Consider the following 18,379-nt stretch of genomic DNA (forward strand, 5'->3'; position numbering starts at 1 on the left):
GAACGGCACAGGTATGCCGTTCCTTCAGCGTGCATGCGCAGTGATGTCACCTGCTGCATCTAAAGTAAATATCTCCTAAACCTGGGGTCTCAAACTGGCAGCCCTCCAGCTATTGCGCAGTCCCATGAGGCACTGCAAGAGTGACAGTTACAAGCATGACTCCCACAGGTAAAGGCATGATGGGACTTGTAGTTTGGCAACAGCTGGAGTGCCGCCAGTTTGAAACCCCTGTCCTAAACGGTGCAAGTTTAGGAGATATTTACTGTACCTATAGGAAAGCCGTATTATAGGCTTCCTGTAGGCATAAGTCATACAAGGGAGTTTATTTTTATGTTGCCATTCTGACCTGTGAAATCCCCTGATTGGAATGGCAGTGTAGTTGCAGTAGGCAGATACACTCTATGCAGATCATGGCTAACTGGCTGTGTTGTAAAGAAATGTGATTTCAGCCCTGCAGAGGAGGAGCAGTATAGAGTGCTGTACTGGGAAAGAAGCTCAGCAATGGGCATAGCATCCAGGGTGGAGGGGTGGTCAGGGGGCTTTGGGGGGGTGGTGCAACTTCGTTCTGGGGGGGGGCAAAGCAAAATCTGAAGCCTGCAGCCCCTCAGGAGGTGTTAGGGGTTTGTTTTAGCAATTTCTGAAGGTTTCTCTGTCAGTGTTGGCAGGTGTTGGGGGAAGGTCACCTCCTGAAGGTGCGTGTCTTTTCTCCAGTTGTCAGGGAAGTGGGGTAAGCGGACATCCCTGGGTGGGGTAGTACAGAGAATCCCAGCTAGTGACTAGAAGACACTGAGCCGTGTCTTACCTCACTAGTGACATCGGTCCCATTATGGTTACACAACGGCACTCTCCTCCTCTTAAATTGGTTACCATTCCATGTTGCCGGCACACGGCACAGACACTTCCCTATCCTGGGCTGTTCTTACCCTGTGCTCCTCTCCATTCAGGAAATGTCTCACAGCTTCTCCCCAGCCAATGAGAACAGAAGGGGGTGGACTGTGGAAGGCAAAGTGGAAGCCCAGTACTGGAGTGTGGTTGTGGTGCCCTAGGGCGTATCGTAGCTAGGGGTGGGGTCGTGATTGTGACCCCTGCAACCCCTTATGCTACGCCCATGTGGCAGGGTATACTATACATAAGTTAGTATTGCAGATGTTTTTTCATTTTTTTTACCTATAGGGACATTTTTTTTTTGCCTGATGTTGGGCTTTAAACATTTCAAATCTGAATGTGCCTATACAGCCCCTGTGGTCAAACCATATTTTACCCTATTGAAGCCGTACGTCTAAATAGGGATGAGGGTCAGGTTGGTGGAAATCACGGGTTAGCGGCGAAGTTTCGAAATCACTTTTTTTTATAAACGGGTGGTCTCAAAGCAGCCATATTGTCAGTGAGTGTTGAAGCTGTATGGAAGAGCTGATAATTCTCTGAGGGATTGCTTATTAGCCCTACAAATAGCCAGAATTAAATAACAAGGTGTGACCCCCTATAAACTTTAATAGGGTTTGCTGCAAAGTTACCGAACTTTGAGCGAATATCGCAAAACTGCCCACGAACCAAACCCAGGAAGATTCGCTCAGCCCTACTGCCAAGAAGCATGATGTGTTCGTTAGAAGACAACTTGTACCAAAGGTACAGTTGTCCTTTACACTCAATGGCACATTAAATTGACAAGCTATAATAAACTGAGTGTGAATTTTCACCATGTTGTATTTCACAGCAAGGCAACTGACCTGCCACTTGCGTCTTGACTGGAACAATTTAATATGATCCGTGCTGATGTTTTTTCCTTTTGCCAAAGTCTGTAAACAGATAACAAATAAGTCACATTCTACTATGCAGTTTTTATAACATGCGACTAGGATTATAACTAATGTTTCTACCTCTGGATAAACAGAAGCTCTGAAAGCAATAAATCTCTGCACATATGGGGGAAGCAAAAAGGATCTACGACTAAGCCCACATACACACGGTCGGAGATTTTGCCCGTCGGATTTAGTCCGACGGATTGTGTCCGAAACTGTTGCATACACACGGTCGGGCCAAGTTGGCGAAAAATCCGATCTTTTAGAACGTGATGACGTAATTTCGTTACGATGGGACTACATTCAGGCTAGTAGCCAATAGCTTTGATGTAGGAATTTGATCTGAGCATGTGTGGCACTTGGTCCGATGAAAATGCTCTACACATGACCGGATTAGGTCCGTCCGGCTCAGTTGGTCGGGAAATCTTTCCAACATGTTGGAAAATTGGGTCGGACGGAGATTCGGACGGAATCAGTCCGATGCATACCACACACAGTCGGATTATCTGACGACACGGTCCGATAGGACACATTCCGACAGATTCTCCGACCGTGTGTACAAGGGCTAAGGACAGCTAAGGATCAGAATGAATGATACAGTGCTGGATCTGTGTTCTCTTTAACCACTTCAATACCAGGCACTTAGACACCTTCCTGCCCAAGGCAATTTTCAGGTTTTCCACAAATAAAGATTTCTTACGGTGGTATTTGATCACCTCTGTGATTTTAATTTTTTGCACAACAAATAAAAAAAGACCGAACATTTTGAAAAAAAAAACAAGTTTTTCTTTGCTTCTGTTAAATTTTTTTGTAAATAATAATAACGTAATTTCTTCTTCAATGAGGGGCACTGATATGTCTGCACTGGCATTGACAGGCAGCCATGACAGGCATTGATAAGGTGGCACTGATGGGCACAGATGAGGTGGCACCAATGAGGATCATTCTGATGAGGTGGCACTGATGTGCACTGATGGGCGGCACTGATGGGCACTGATAGGTGGCACTGGTGTGTAGCACTGATGGGCACTCATAAGTACTGATGGGTACTTATGCATGGCACTGATGGATACTTATGGGTGGCACTGATAAGTGGCATGGATGGGCACTGATGGACACTGATGGGTGGCATTGCTGGGCATCACTGTTTTTATTTTGGTACATGATGGTGTCAGTCAGTGCCCATTTGTGGGCACTGAGTGGCACAGATTGGGCATCATTTGCACATGTGGATGGCCATGGGGTACATACCTGGCTATCCACATGTTGCCCACTTCCCTGGTGGTCCAGGAGGCTTTCCTGGTGGTCTAGTGTGGGCATCTGTGGGGGGCTGCGCTGATAAACAATTAGCGCAGACCCCCCCTGTCAGAAGAGCCGCCAATCGGCTCTCCTCTACTCGCGTCTGCTGGAGGCTCTTTACCGAGATCGGTGTAGCGGTGTGTCAGACTGACACACCGCTCCACCGATCGCCGCGATGCGCGCCCCCATGTTATCCTGAAGGACGTCATATGATGCCCAGTCAGGATAACAGGACCACTTCCTGGACATCAATTTGCTATTGACCGGGAAGGAAGTGGTTAAAGGAGAAGTGCAGCCAAAGCTGGTTTGGTTGTACTTCTGTGGATCGCAGAAGTGCAGTTCAGTCTGCACTCCTGAGACCCGTTTTCAGCAGTCAGCAGGTTGAAGCCCGCAGTCGACTGGCATCACGGAGCTTATCTGGGCTGGCGAAAGATCGCAACAATCTGGTCAGGATCCGCTAACAAACATGGAGCCGCTGAGAGGCTTACCTAGGGTTGCCACCTGTCCGGGATTCACCCGGACAGTCTGTCTGGGTTTTGAATCATGTGTCCGGGTTTCAGGCAGACTGAAACCCAGACACATTATTCAGACCGGGCTGTGGCTCCCCAAGTAACTGAGATGTAACTGAGATAGTTGCTCACAAATCTGATGCCACCCGGGAGCTGTGATTGGCTGTCTGGGTGCAGGTTCGGCATCACTGGGGGGGGCAGGGAAATTATGTCAGCAAGAGCAATTTGGCCACACCCACTGTTCACTGCCGCACTCTATGTGTACCACATTACTACTTTCCTTGGGGCACCAAAAGGTGTCCCAGGCCGCTAAAGTGTTCGGGTTTGGCAAGAAAAGGTGGCAACCCTTCTCCCAACCACTACTCCCACCCCCTCCACAGCTCAGTGCTCCAGTGAGCACAGGGAGAGGAAAGCACACAGTGGTGACTGGCACCAGCTCTCTGCTCACAGAGAACCGAGCCACCGGTCTTTGATCGCTTGATTCTCAGTGCCAGCGGGGGACCGGTGCTGCATTCACCTAGGTAAGTATGATCCTTGAAAAATAAAAAATAACATATTTCTCTTTTAACCCCGCCATACATTGATCAAAATTTGGCCAAAAATTGAATTTCGATCCTTGTATGGGCAGGTTGGCTGTACAGAACTCCACCTAACAATTGACTTCAGTACAATCTGCCTATTAGAAAATTTCCACATGATCAGCTCCATTTGCTATAGTGGAAAGTGGGGAAGTCTTCTGCTGTCAGAATACAAAGGCTTGGCGGGAGGATCCCCCCATCCTCATCGAGTGTGTGGATTGGGGACTCAAGTCATTTTCTTTTTTTTCGCTCAACCCGATAATTTTAAGGGCCAGTTCAGACCAGATGCAGTTCCATGCAGCTTCGTTTTTTTCTGCACCAATACCGTCAGTTCCAGTCAGTTTCTGGTGCAGAAACTGACCGGAAACTGACCAGTAACTGACTGCATGGTGTAAACTAGGGCCATTGGAATACATGGAAAACACTGTGCAAGCATTTTTAGTGCAGAAAAAAAGCACACGGAACTGCACGGAACTGCGTCTGGTGTGAACTGGCCCTTAACGTTTAAGTTCTCTCAGCAAACTGCACAGTGGGGCTCCTCTCCTACCTCCGAGCCCCATAATGGACAGTGACATACATTCATACTTTTATTTAGGCTGGATTCACATCTATGCAGTTTTAGTGCTTTTTGCATTTTGCAGATTTGCACTACAGAATATGTACCATAGGAAACCATGATAAATGGACTGCAGTGCAAATATGCAAAATGCAAAAAGCACTAAAACTGCATAGGTGTGGTCCAGCCTTAACGTCCCCAAACCCTTTATTGTTCCCCCCCCCCCCCCAAATTAGGGATGGAGGTATCATTGACTTATACGTCATGACCCTCATTTAAAGTCCCACCGCTCTCCTCTGTCTTATCTACATTGGATTGCTTACAATTGAAGAACTGGCATCCAACTCTGATTATAAAATAGGCGCTTGTTTTTTAGGTGTGACTATATGAAAGGCAAGGTCATTTAGGGACGCTATGCATACCTCCCAATGTTTTGAGATGGGAATGAGGGACACCTACCAGCAAAAGCATGCAGGCATAGGACACACCCCTTGCCACACCCCCTTAAAGAAGAACTGTACAAAAAAACAAGATTGCTTAAACCCACAAGTGCTTTTTTTTTTTACCACTACTATTCCTTTATATTGGCTTTCGGAATTTACAAATGCAGAAATTTTATAAAACAGATGAAAGGTTTAGCGCTAGAAAACACTTTTTGATAGAAAAAAAAGTGCATTTTATATACATCTATATAGATCAGACCAAAATGAAGAAGGAATGAGGGACAGGGGCTCCAAATCAGGGACAGTCCCTTAAAATCAGGGACAGTTGGGAGCTATGCGCTATGTATCATCTAGCACAGTGTTTCTCAACTCCAGTCCTCAAGGCGCACCAACAGGTCATGTTTTCAGGTTTTCCATTATTTTGCACAGGTGATTTAGTCAGTTTAACTGTCTTAGCAATTACCACAGCCATTTCATCTGTGGGAAATCCTGAAAACATGACCTGTTGGGACGCCTTGAGGACTGGAGTTGAGAAACACTGATCTAGCATACTTTCATATGTAGGCAGCTAAGGTAGAATCCGGTCCAGGTTTTCCGAGTCACCTTGACAATAACATTCCCAAAACTGGTTTTGTTGTTGGGCTGCCTTTCCCCACTTGAGCTAACCCCCCACACAGGGTGTGGATACATGGATGACACAAAGCAGACAATGATAAGGTGGAATCACACTCACTTTGAACCATGGATGCTCCATACTCTCCTCAGCGTTGGGTCTCCTAAACCAGAGAGAAACAGAACAAGTTTATTACTACACTTAATGCACATCTGTCTAATAGTAGTCCATGAAATGTGGCCTTACGAGGCTGAAAGACTACATGGAAGAAAGATATTAAACCCAACTCAAAGTTCCCCAATCCTTGTAGGCCTTCCTTAGCTCACCTCCAATGATAGTCAAGGTGCTTAGGTTTACTGTATATGATGGACAAAAGTGTCTAAACACCTGACCATCACACCTTTATAAGCTTATTGACCATCTCATTCTAAAACCATGGACATTAACATGGATCAGCTTCTACTTGTAGATGAAACAGCCTTCACAGTTCTAGGAAGGCTTTCCACAAGATTTAGGAGTATGTCTATGGGAATCTGGGCCCATCCGGGCCAAAAGAGCATCTTTCTTCACAGCCCATATCCTGGTGACTGCACAGCAGTGGGCATTTTTTTCTGGCCATTGTTGCTGTACAGAAGGTGGTATGGTAGTCAAGTTTCCCTTTTGTATATAGCATCAACAGGGTGGCCATGTGGCCATTGTGTTGATGCGTGACCATGGTGGGGAAGGGGCCATGAGATCCAGAGAAAAGCTTGGGATTCTAGTTTTGCCACAGTTCTAACAAGATTTTGGCAACAATTTTGGGAAGCAGAAGTTATATATATATATATATATATATATATATATATATATATATATATATATATATATATATATATATATATATTTATGGTGTGGAGCCCTCTGACCGATACGGTTAAGGATGACAAACAAGGTTAACATAAACTCGCTTACTTGAAATGGACCTGAAAGTGTGCCCTGGTCCGACGTACGGTATACCAAAATAAGGGGGCATACCTTAGATAGAAAGTGGGTGATAAATGAAATGAATATGAATGGAGTGAAATGAGTACTCTCAAGAGGAGTATGATGCTTGAGAAATGCCCTGAAAAAGGGGATGGGTGGGTGGGTATCGCGCACCGGAACTGACGAGGAAGACAGGCGAACGGGCTGGTTATATACTCCACCGGGCTCCTCCCATAATTTCAGGCCACCATACTGGCCTTTCTATTTATGGTGTGGAGCCCTCTGACCGATACGGTTAAGGATGACAAACAAGGTTAACATAAACTCGCTTACTTGAAATGGACCTGAAAGTGTGCCCTGGTCCGACGTACGGTATACCAAAATAAGGGGGCAAAAACATTCAGGTAGGGGTTGCATTTAATTGATCCAAGTTTGTTACTGGGTGAGCTCGACAAAGGCCTGGGTCATCTCTGCTTGCGGATTGGGTATGTAGCGGGCGAAATAGGTGGACCTCCATCTGCCCAACTTCTTGATAATGTGAGCAGGACAGAGGTGAAGGATACCCGGGAGTATCCTGACACGTTCCGCCGGGCAGCGTTCAGAGGTTTAGTGAGAAATGGCAGAAGAGGACTAACTCCTGGTTGATCAGCCAAAAAGGGTCGACAGGCGCGTGAGAATGGCGACCGGGTACCAGCGGTTGTTGGACTTATAGAGGTGTATGTCCGAACCCGAGCCAAGCTGCTGCGTCTTGGAGACTGCTAAGTGTAAGACGAAATGGTCTTCGTATCGGACCAGGTGGTGCTCGCACAGCATGCGTGCTGTGAGGCTACAACAAGTAAACTCGCTTGGCCGTAAGAAGCCGTAGAAGGCCAGATGTATGGCTGCTTGTAAATGACACTAATGTGGAGACCGAAAAGGTGAAGTGGCCAGGAAATCTGACATATTTCTAAACGTCTCCTGTGATAGGCAGTCGTTTTGGTGCCGGCCAACGGCTGGCGCTTTCTGGATACCGCGCATAACAGCCCGAACGGCGTGGTAAAATAGGAAGGGTACGGTAGGGTCCTGGAGGGACGTGAAATGTTGTACACCGGTCAGGTATAGCCGGATCGTATTAAAGGATAACGCCAACTGCGAGTGGCAGTAGGAAATGAAGGCTATGACTTGCTTGACACGGGACGTCTCTGTACTGTGATACGTGATGAAGTGGTTAAAGGCCCTCCAGGCTGATTGATAGGCCTTGAGGGTATTGCGGGAAAGGGAGTGATCAAATGAGTTGGGTAGCCGCTAGGAGGTGAGGGGCTAATCCAGGGTCAGTTGAGACCAGTCCGGGATAGCTGCTGATGTTGGTCCGGCTCCGGGTACCTGAACGAAAACGAGACAAGGTTAAAAGCGGGAGAGGGCGTCCGCTGCCTGATTGAATTTACCGAGGATAAAGGAAGAATGGATGTTGAACTGAAACAACAACAAGAGCTGGACCAGTCGACGTAGGAAGGACATAACCAACAGAGAGGGCGCCTTGGCGCAGCCAGGAATTGCCAGTAACTGGGGAGGTCAGGGAGCTGCGAGCCAGAGGTGGCCAAAAAAAACAGCCGCAAGCCCGTGGAGGCCGCTGCGTCGGTCATCACCTGGGGAGAAAGGGAAGACACGGAGGGAATGAACAGGGAGACGTCATTCCCAGACGATAGGAATTCCTCCCGCATAGCAAGGACTGCTATTGCCGCGGGAACCCGGCTGAGGACTTGCTCTGGATCCTGTGAGAGGGACAGTAAGACCAATAGGCGTGACACAAAGGCGCGACCCCTGAGGGATGATGTGCATAGCGACGCTCGACATGCCGTGAAGGGACTGTAGGTGTCTTTTGGATGACTAAACTGGGGAATATGCGAGGATATTATATGTCCGTAAAGATGGCAGTTGTAATGGGCGAGCATTGGCCGATGGCTATGGGCTGATGCCTCTGGACGCCTCGTAGTGGGGACCTTGCTGTATGGGCCGTGACAACAGATGGCTCTCCGAGCATTGTAAGGATAAGAAATGTTGAACGCTGGCTAGAAATAGCCTGGGCGTGCTACAGGAAGAAGCCAGTCGCGTGTGTCAACATGATCCTGGTGCGGACGGAAGTTGAACTCAACTGTCCCAAGGAAGAGACGGACAGACAGGCAACAGTGAGTGGCTTGTAAGAAAAGCCACAGGAGACGAGTGGCCAATTAAGTGCTGCTGAAAATGACGTGTAGCCAGTTAGCGTGCCACTGAGAACGTGCTTGCAACAAATGATTGCAAGAAGTTATGCTAAGTCGCGAGCCTTGGCATGACTAAAGGTTGTGTTTGAACGTGTGCTTGCGACAATTGCCCGGGAGTTTGTCACAGGAGATGTGTACGTGGTGACTGTGAGCAATTCGTGTTACCGCATGTGCACTGCGAAGACTGCGGGAGTTGTGCTTGCATGTATGTTTGGATGCGTGCTTGCGATGGTTGCAAGATGTTACCCAGGATGCGTGCTTGCCATGATTGCAAGATGTTATGCTAGGACGCGTGCCTGCAACGATTGCAAGGATTTACAGTAGGCTTCATGGGTAGCCAGGCCGGAAAAGACAGAAGTCCATCCGGTCCAACCACAAATCAAAATAATAAGGTATCACACCACCCGACACCCCAATTCTACGCCCGCAGCTGATCCAGAGGAAGGCAAAAAACCCCAACAGAGCATAGCCCAATTTGCTACAGTAGGGGAAAAAATTCCTTCCTGACCCCTCGAGAGGCAATCGGATTTTCCCTGGATCAACTATGCCTATAAGTATAAGTACCCTGTAATACAACGAACATTTAGGAAGGTATCCAGGCTTTCCCCAAAGCAACCTATTGAGCAGCCAGAAGTGCCTGCCAGCAATGATTGCCATAAGTTGTGCCTGGACATCAGCTTGCAATGATTGCAAGAGGCCTATGCTTGAATGCGCGCTTGCCATGATTGCAAGAGGTCTACGCTCGAATGTGTGCTTGCAATGATCGCTAGAGGTCTATGCTCGAATGCGTGCTTGCAACGATTGAAAGAGGTCTATGCTCGAATGCGTGCTTGCGATGATTGCAAGAGGTTTATGCTCGAATGCGTGCTTGCAACGACTGCAAGAGGTCTATGCTCGAACGCGTGCTTGTAATGAGTGCAAGAGGTCTATGCTCGAACGCGTGCTTGTAATGAGTGCAAGAGGTCTATGCTCGAATGCGTGCTTGTAACGAGTGCAAGAGGTCTAGGCTCGAATGCGCTATAAATAAAAAAAGAAAATTTTGAAAAAAAACGCATTATTTTTTACTTTTTGCTATAATAAATATCCCCCAAAAATATATAACAAAAACTATTTTTTTCCCTCAGTTTAGGCCAATAAGTGTTCTACATATTTTTGGTAAAAAAAAAAAATCGCAATAAGCGTATATTGATTGGATTGCGCAAAAGTTATAGCATCTACAAAATAGGGAATAGGTTTATGGCATTTTTATTATTAATTTTTTTTTTTACTAGTAATGGCAGCGATATATGTGATTTTTATCGGGGCTGCGACATTATGGCGGACATGTCGGACACTTTTGACACTATTTTGGGACCATTGGCATTTATACAGCGATGAAAATGCATTGATTACTGTAAAAATTTTACTGGCAGGGAAGGGGTTAACACTAGGGGGGCGATCAAGGGGTTAACTGTGTTCCCTCAGTGTGTTCTAACTGAAGGGGGGAGGGGACTGTACAGGGGAGATGACAGATCGCTGTTCATACTCTATGAAGAGATGATCTGCTTGTTCTCCCCTCAGAGAACCGGAAACTCTGTGTTTACACACACATATCCCAGTTCTCGGTGTGCCCGGAGCCATTGTGGTCACGAACGCCAGGCACTCGCAATTGGCTCCGTGGTTGAGCAGGGGATGCGTGCATGCGCCCCCTAGTGGCCAAATATGTTACCGACTTAACATGACGGCGATTCGCGCAGCCAAGGCATGTTGCCACAGTACAACTGCGGGGGCTGGCCATCAAGCGGTTAATCCCCATAGTCTGGAGTTCTCAAGCAAGCATTTGTGAGGTCAGGTACTGATGTTGGATGAGAAGACCTGATTCAGAATCAGCATTCCAATTCATCCCAAATGTGTTCACTAGAGTTGAGGTCTGGGCTCTGTGCAGGCCACTCAAGGTCCTCCAGACCAAACTCATCAAACCATGTCTTTATGGAGATGTTGGATGAGAAGAACTGGCTTACAACTGGTGTTCCAATTCATCAACATCGGGTTGAGGTCAGGGCACTGTGCAGGCCACTTCCTTCACAGCAAACTCATTAAACCACTATAAGCTTGCTTTGTACACAAGGGCGCCATCATGCTGGAACAAAAAAGGGGTCTTCACCAAGCTGTTATCACAATGGAAGAGCACAATCTAAAATCCTTTTTCTGAAACCTTTAATTGGAAACATCTGCGTTGAAAAATAATTTAGAAAGGTGTCCACATACTTTTGTGCATATAGTAGGTGTAATGGTCAGTTGTCCACATAACATTAGCCATATTGTGTGCTTAGCTAGAGGGATCTCAGGGTTTCGTTCTTCCTTATTACAATCTGAGACTGATCATCATAGTGAAGGCAGAGCAGTGACTAGCATCATAGTGAAGGCAGACTCTCCCACCCATATAGAAGAACTGAGCATGAGCAGTGCCTATGGCCAATCTAGCAGGTAAGGATCTGCAATACATTTGATAAATTCCCGTAACTGACCTAAAGAAGTTTTTATTTTTCCCCAGGTGTCACTTTAAGTGGGTAATACTCACAGCTTTTCATTGCCCAGGACCTTAATTAGGAATCCTCTTGCTTCCCGAGTCAGATCTGCAAACATCTTTTCTTCAAACGCCACCGTATATCCTCGAATGTTCATCAATGTGGTGTAATCATTTTCACCCACAAAGGGGGAAACTCCTGTGAGGCTTTAAGAATTAAAATCATTAATAATAGCTGCCCTAATAGCAGACATCCCAAGCTGCAAGCAATAACTAATTTGAGGGAGGTGGGGCTTCGCTCTACCGATCGCGGCGATACCTTACATGTCTGGTTTGAACACCATTTCCATATGTGGGCGCTACTCATTTATGCGTTCGCTTCTGCACGCGAGCTCGGCGGCACGGGCGCGTTTAACTTTTTTTTTTTTTTTTTTACAGTGTTCTTTTAAAAAAAAAAATGGTGTCACTTTTATTCCTATTACAAGGAATGTAAACATCCCTTGTAATAGAAAAAAGCATGACAGGACCTCTTAGCCCCTTGTACACACGGTCGGACATTCCAACAGATTTTGTCCGAAACTGTTGCATACACACACTCGGACAAAGTTGTCAGAAAATCCGATCGTATTTAACGTGATGACGTTATTTTGTTAGGATGGGACTACGTTCAGGCTAGTAGCCAATAGGTTTGGTGTAGGAATTTGATCTGAGCATGCGTGGCACTTGGTCCGATCAGAATTCTCTACACATGATCAGACAAAGTCCGATTGGATCATATTGTCGGAAAATTTTATAGCCCAGTTGGAAATCTTGGTCCGTCGGATACTCCGACAGAAACAGTCCAATGGAGCCCACACACTGTCGGATTATCCGACAACACGGTCCGATCTGACATTGTCCATCGGAATGTCCGACCGTGTGTACAAGGGCTTAGATATAAGATCTGGGGGTCAAAAAGATCTCAGATCTCATATTTACACTAAAATGCAATAAAAAAAATAAAAAATAAAATATATATATATATATATATATATATATATATATATATATATATATATTTTTTTTTTTTTGGCATTAAAAAAAAAAAATGGCCCTTTAAGAGCTATAGGCGGAAGTGAAGTTTTGACGTCGCTTCCGCCCTGCAATGTTATGGAGACGGGGGGGGGGGGGGGGTCCATCTTCTCCTCACTCATCTCCATACCCAGTAAGGTGAAAAATCCGATCACCTCCACCGCTGCCGACAGATCCGGTAAGCGGCAGAGGGTACCGGAGGCTCTCTTCTGCCACTGATAAAAGTGATCTTTCGGTGAATCCGCCACAGAGACCACTCTTATCGGAAAGCGAACCACCCGGCTGAAGAAGAGGATAGCGGGGTTATGGCAGCTAGCTGCTCCCATAACAATGATATTCCTCTAGGACCATCGGCGTGCGGCGGTCCGTAAGTGTTAAAGAGAGTCATCTGCCCATGCTGATGTTATTATGACAAATTTACTGAAAGGTAAAATAGGCTACATACCATAAATATGCGATGACACCAACTGGCCTGAAAGAAAAGGGAGAACGCATTAAAGCAATGAACAATGTGAGAGGAGGACGGATTTCTATTTATCACACATCGCTTGCATTCCAGTTCATACCATATATCGGTGACGGTGGATATTGGCATCTGGTTGACAATCTCTGGGGCCACAAACTCAGGGGTTCCATATTTGCAGTACTGTGGCTCCCCCTCCGTCAGCTCCTGGGCATTCCCAAAATCACAGATCCGGATCTGATCGCCGCTCATGTCTGCCATGAGAATATTTTCTGGCTGCAAAGTGAACACGTGTATGTTAACACAGCTGAGATATTAAATTGAGTGCAAAATAAAATAAATCCCTTGTTTTATCTCTTTAACCATTTGACCTCTGGAAGATTTACCCCCCCCTTTTAGGACCAGGCAATTTTTTTGATACAGCACTGCATTACTTTAACCGACAATTGTGTGGTAATGCAATGCTATACGTAAATGAAATGTATGTCCTTTTTTCCCTACAAATAAAGTTTTCTTTTGGTGGTATTTGATTACCTGTGTGGTTTTTATTTATTTTTAATAAACAAAAAAAATACAAAAAAAAAATGTACGTTCTGCTATAAAACATATCCCATAAAAAAGAAAATCAAAAATCGAATTTCTTTATAAATTTAGGCCAATATGTATTCTGCTACATACTGTATTTTTGGTAAAAAAAATCCCAATAAGTGTATATTTATTGGTTTGAGCAAAAGTTATAATGTCCACAAACTATAGTATATATACTGGCATTTGTATTTTTTTTAAACTAGTAATGGCATTGATCATCTTCTTATAGGGGGGCTGCAATATTGCGTCAGACATTCTGACACTAATGCCGCGTACACACGACCGGACTTTTTGACTGACTTGGTCCGGCGGACTTGAATCCTTCGGACAATTCGATCGTGTGTGGGCTCTAGCAGACTTTTTCTTCCCAAAAGTTTGGCAGACCTAGTAATAAAACTTGCTTCAAATCTTTCCGACGGACTCGAGTCCGGTTGAAAAATCCGGTCGTCTGTGTGCTAGCCCGACGGACTAAAACCGACGCTAGGGCAGCTATTGGCTACTGGTTATGAACTTCCTTATTCTACGTCATCACGTTCAAATCCGTCTGACTTTTGGAGTGATCGTTTGTTTGAAAGTCCGTTTGTTTGAAAGTCTGGCGGACCTCAGCTGCAAAGTCCGTCGGATTGTCCGCCGGACCAAGTCTGCCGAAAAGTCCGGTTGTGTGTACGCGGCATAACTGACACTTTGTGGGAACCAGTGGCACTAATACAATGATCAGTGCTAAAAATATGCACTGTCACTGTACTAATGACACTGGCTGGGAAGAGTTTAAACATCTAGGGCGAGCAAAGAGTTAAATGTGTGCCTAGTCAGTGTTTGTGTACACTGTGTGTGGTTCTTTCACTATGTGAAGTAATGGATTTCATTCCCTGCTTTGCAAGGAAAAATAAATGTATTCATTTCAGGTACTTACATAGCGCCATTACTTTACGCAGCACTTGACATAATCCAGCACTTCCTCACTGACAGGACAGAGCTCTGCCTTGTTTACATAGACAGAGCCCTGTTTTTTGTGTTTTTCGGATGATTGAGGGGTGTCAGTGGTAATCAAATGGCAGGTGTTTCATCAGATTTGGCGACCCATCAGAATTTGTAATGGAAGTAACGTTCCATTGCTGCCATCTTACTACACCCCGCAGTCCTCCACAGTAAGGATATAGTGAGAAGGGGGCAAGCGGACATCTTGTTACACCCACCGGCGTTTTGCATTTCATAGTTATTTTTAACAGTAAACTGAGCATATATGGTGAAATACAGTATTTAGAAATCCATCGGACTGTTTACATGTTGAATTATAAAACCAGAGGTGTTCTGTCAGATTAGCAAACCTGTGAGATCAGCAGGTTTGATGGAGGGAAGTTTCAGGAAAAAGGGTCAGTGCCCATCAATGCAGCCTGATTATTGCCCATCTGCAGCCTCAATGCAGCCTGATCTGCGCCCATCTCCCATCAATGCAGCATGTTGCCCATCTGCAGCCTCACCATCTCTCATGCAGGAAATCACCGAGCCGCCATCTTCTGTTTACTCGTCTCTCAGTCGGCAGTCAAATAAACAGTCCCGCCTCCGCCATCGGCATTGGACCAGCTCCTGTGATTGACAGAACATTGGTCCAATGCCGGTGGCGGAGACGGGACTGTGTGTGACATCAGAGCCAAGTGAGTGCCGATTATACAGCAGGAGATGACGGTCCGGTGAAGTTGAGCTTAATGGGAAATGCAGTTCCAAAACATCTGGAGTGCCAAGGTTCGCCATCATTGGCCTAGGCCATACCTCCCAACATTTTGAGATAGAAATGAGGGACACCTACTAGCAATCGTATGTAGGCATAGGACACGCCCCCTGCCAAACCCCCTTAAAGAAGAATTAACCCCCCAAAAAAGGTTAATTAAATCCACAGGGGACTTTCTTTTACCACTACTATTCCTTTATATTGGCTTATAAAATTTACAAATGCAGCAATTTATAATTTGGATGAAAGGTTTAGCACTGGAAAACTATTTTTGAAAGATAAAAAAGTGTATTTTTTATACAACTATATAGATCAGACCAAAATGAGGGACATTGCTCCAAATCAGGGACAGTCCCTCCAAATCAGGGACAGTTGGGAGCTATGCTTAACCACTAGAGAGCCGCGTTATAGCCTATAGCCAAATGGCGGCTACAGCGCGGACCTCCTTTGCCGGGACGACGTCAATAGAGCACGAGCAGCCTGCGTGCCCCCTGAGGGGCGCGCACGGCGCGCTCTGTGATCGGCGAGTCTATGAGACTCGCCTGATCACGGATCCGAGCAAGGGGTCAATCCCGACCCCTTACCACGTGATCAGCTGTCAGCCAATGACAGCTGATCATGTGATACAACGGAGCCAGTAATCGGCTATTATTCCTCCTCGCGCTGACAGCGCGAGGAGAAAAAAAAAGAGTGCCCATCAGTCCCATCTATCAGTGGTACCTATCAGTGCCCCTTAGTGCCACCCATCCGTGCCACCCATCCGTGCCACCCATCCGTGCCACCCATACATGCCATCTTATCTGTGCCCATCTTTGCCCATCAGTGCCGCCTTATCTGTGCCCATCAGTACTGCCTTATCTGTGCCTATCGGTGTCACCTTATCTGTGCCTATTGGTGCCACCTTAATTATGCCTATCAGTGCCCACCAGTGCAGCCTATCAGTGCCCACCAGTCCAGCCTATCAGTGCCCACCAGTGCAGCCTATCAGTGCCGCCTCATCAGCGCACTTCAATGAAGGAGAAAAATGACCTGTTTGCAAAATTTTATAACAAACTATTAAACATGATTTTTTTTTTTTTTTGCATCTTTTTTTGTTGCAAAAAATAAAACTCCCAGCTGTAATTAAATACCACCAAAAGAAAGCTCTATTTGTGGGAAAAAAATGATAAAAATGTCATTTGGGTACAGTGTTGTATGCCCGCGCAATTGTCATTCAAAGTGCATTAGCGCTGAAAGGTGAAAGGCCGTCATCTGGGACTGGTCACGCGTCCCAGATGATTAACAAGAGGGAGGGAACTTATGTAATCATGCACAGCTCTCTCTTTCAATCTTGTGAGAGTTTGCCAGGAATGGAGGGGTGATAAGTCATAAGAGGGCCAATGAGAGCTGTAGAGTTGGAGGTGTGCCTTTGTGTGTGTCTGTGTAAATCCAGGAAGTGAACAGGCAGCAACTTCATCCGCCCACAGTTAAAATGGCTGCAGCCAGACTCAGCGGAGGGAGATTACTGCAGCATATTTGGCAAGTACAGACTCACAGTAGATATAAAATAATATGCAAAGTGGTTGGAGGGAAGCTTCAGAATGGCAAAGATGATTTTATTACAAATTATGTGAGCAGACCGCAGTTCCTCTTTAAACACTTCATCTATCTGCAGCGCCTTCAGTTTTGTATATCAGATGGGCCAGAAACTCTCAGAAACATCACATGCACTGGGAAGAGCCAGGCAAGAAACTCACCTTGATGTCCAGATGTAATATTTTCTTGTGGTGCAAATAATACAACCCTTCCAAGATCTGACGCACGAAGGATCGGATCTAGAAATAGACCAGAAAAAAAAGCTGTGAATGGTCCATGGGAACACACATTTAAGCCTTATAGACACTGTCACCGCCCACAATGCAGGTTCAGCATGGGCTCAGAGTCGGCCCACATACTTATTCCCTAAGCATCTAAATCTGGTGTCAAATACATGTGAAATTATGATGGATTTGCCCATCAACCAAAGCCTGAGACACTCAGCCAAGCACCGCCTGAGCCTGGGTGAGCAGCCGACGAAAATTCTGACAAAATTTTCGTTGTTCGGACATTCGAATGCATCCGAGTTTCCCGAATCATAATAGTAACAAATTAACCACTTCAGCCTCGGACCAATAAATACCTTAAGGACCAGAGGTCTTTTTGCAATTTCGCACTGCGCTGCTTTAACTGGTAATTGCGCGGTCATGCAATATTGCACCCAAACGAAATTTGCGTCCTTTTCTTCCCACAAATAGAGCTTTCTTTTGATGGTATTTGATTGCCTCTGCGATTTTTTTTTTTTGCGATATAAATGGAAAAAGAGCGAAAATTTTGAAAAAAAAAGATATTTTCTTCTTTTTGTTATAAGAAAAATCGAATAAACTAAATTTTAGTCATACATTGAGGGCAAAATTTATTCAGCCACATGTCTTTAGTAAAAAAAATGCCAATAAGCGAATATTTTTTGGTTTGCGCAAAAGTTATAGCGTCTACAAACTAGAGTACATTTTCTGGAATTTACACAGCTTTTAATTTATGACTGCCGATCTCATTTCTTGAGGTGCTAAAATGGCAGGGCAGTACAAATCCCCCCCAAATGACCCCATTTTGGAAAGTAGACACCCCAAGGAAATTGCTGATGGGTATGTTGAGCCCATTGAATATTTATTTTTTTTGTCCTAAGGGATTGAATAATGACAAAAAAAAAAAAAAAAAATTTTTTTTACAAAAAGTTGTCACTAAATGATATATTGCTCACACATGCCATGGTTATATGTGGAATTGCACCCCAAAATACATTCTGCTGCTTCTCCCGAGTACGGGGATACCACATGTGTGGGACTTTTTGGGAGTCTAGTCGCGCACGGCACCCCGAAAACCAATCACCACCTTCAGGATTTCTAAGGGTGCAAATTTTTGATTTAACTCCTCACTACCTATCACAGTTTCGAAGGCCATAAAATGCCAAAATAGCACAAAACCCCCCCAAATGACCCCATTTTGG

General features: G+C 45.5%; 1 protein-coding gene across 4 annotated transcripts in view; it reads right to left on the reverse strand.

Moving 5' to 3' along the window:
• Nucleotides 1-18,379, reverse strand: part of SPEG (striated muscle enriched protein kinase) — a 496,800-nt gene that overhangs the window by 69,392 nt on the left and 409,029 nt on the right. For all 4 annotated transcript variants that reach the window (XM_077447841.1, XM_077447840.1, XM_077447842.1 and 1 more), the window contains 6 exons: nt 17,094-17,171; nt 13,144-13,316; nt 13,023-13,049; nt 11,561-11,713; nt 5,918-5,960; nt 1,728-1,796 (listed from right to left, as the gene is read on the reverse strand). In XM_077447841.1, the coding sequence (XP_077303967.1) occupies nt 1,728-1,796; nt 5,918-5,960; nt 11,561-11,713; nt 13,023-13,049; nt 13,144-13,316; nt 17,094-17,171 (543 nt within the window). The remainder of the gene's footprint in view (nt 1-1,727; nt 1,797-5,917; nt 5,961-11,560; nt 11,714-13,022; nt 13,050-13,143; nt 13,317-17,093; nt 17,172-18,379) is intronic.

This window comes from Lithobates pipiens, unplaced genomic scaffold, assembly GCF_037356315.1.
Source record: "Lithobates pipiens isolate NorthernLeopardFrog02 unplaced genomic scaffold, aLitPip1_a1.2 Scaffold_22, whole genome shotgun sequence".
NCBI classification, from domain to species: Eukaryota; Metazoa; Chordata; class Amphibia; order Anura; family Ranidae; genus Lithobates; species Lithobates pipiens.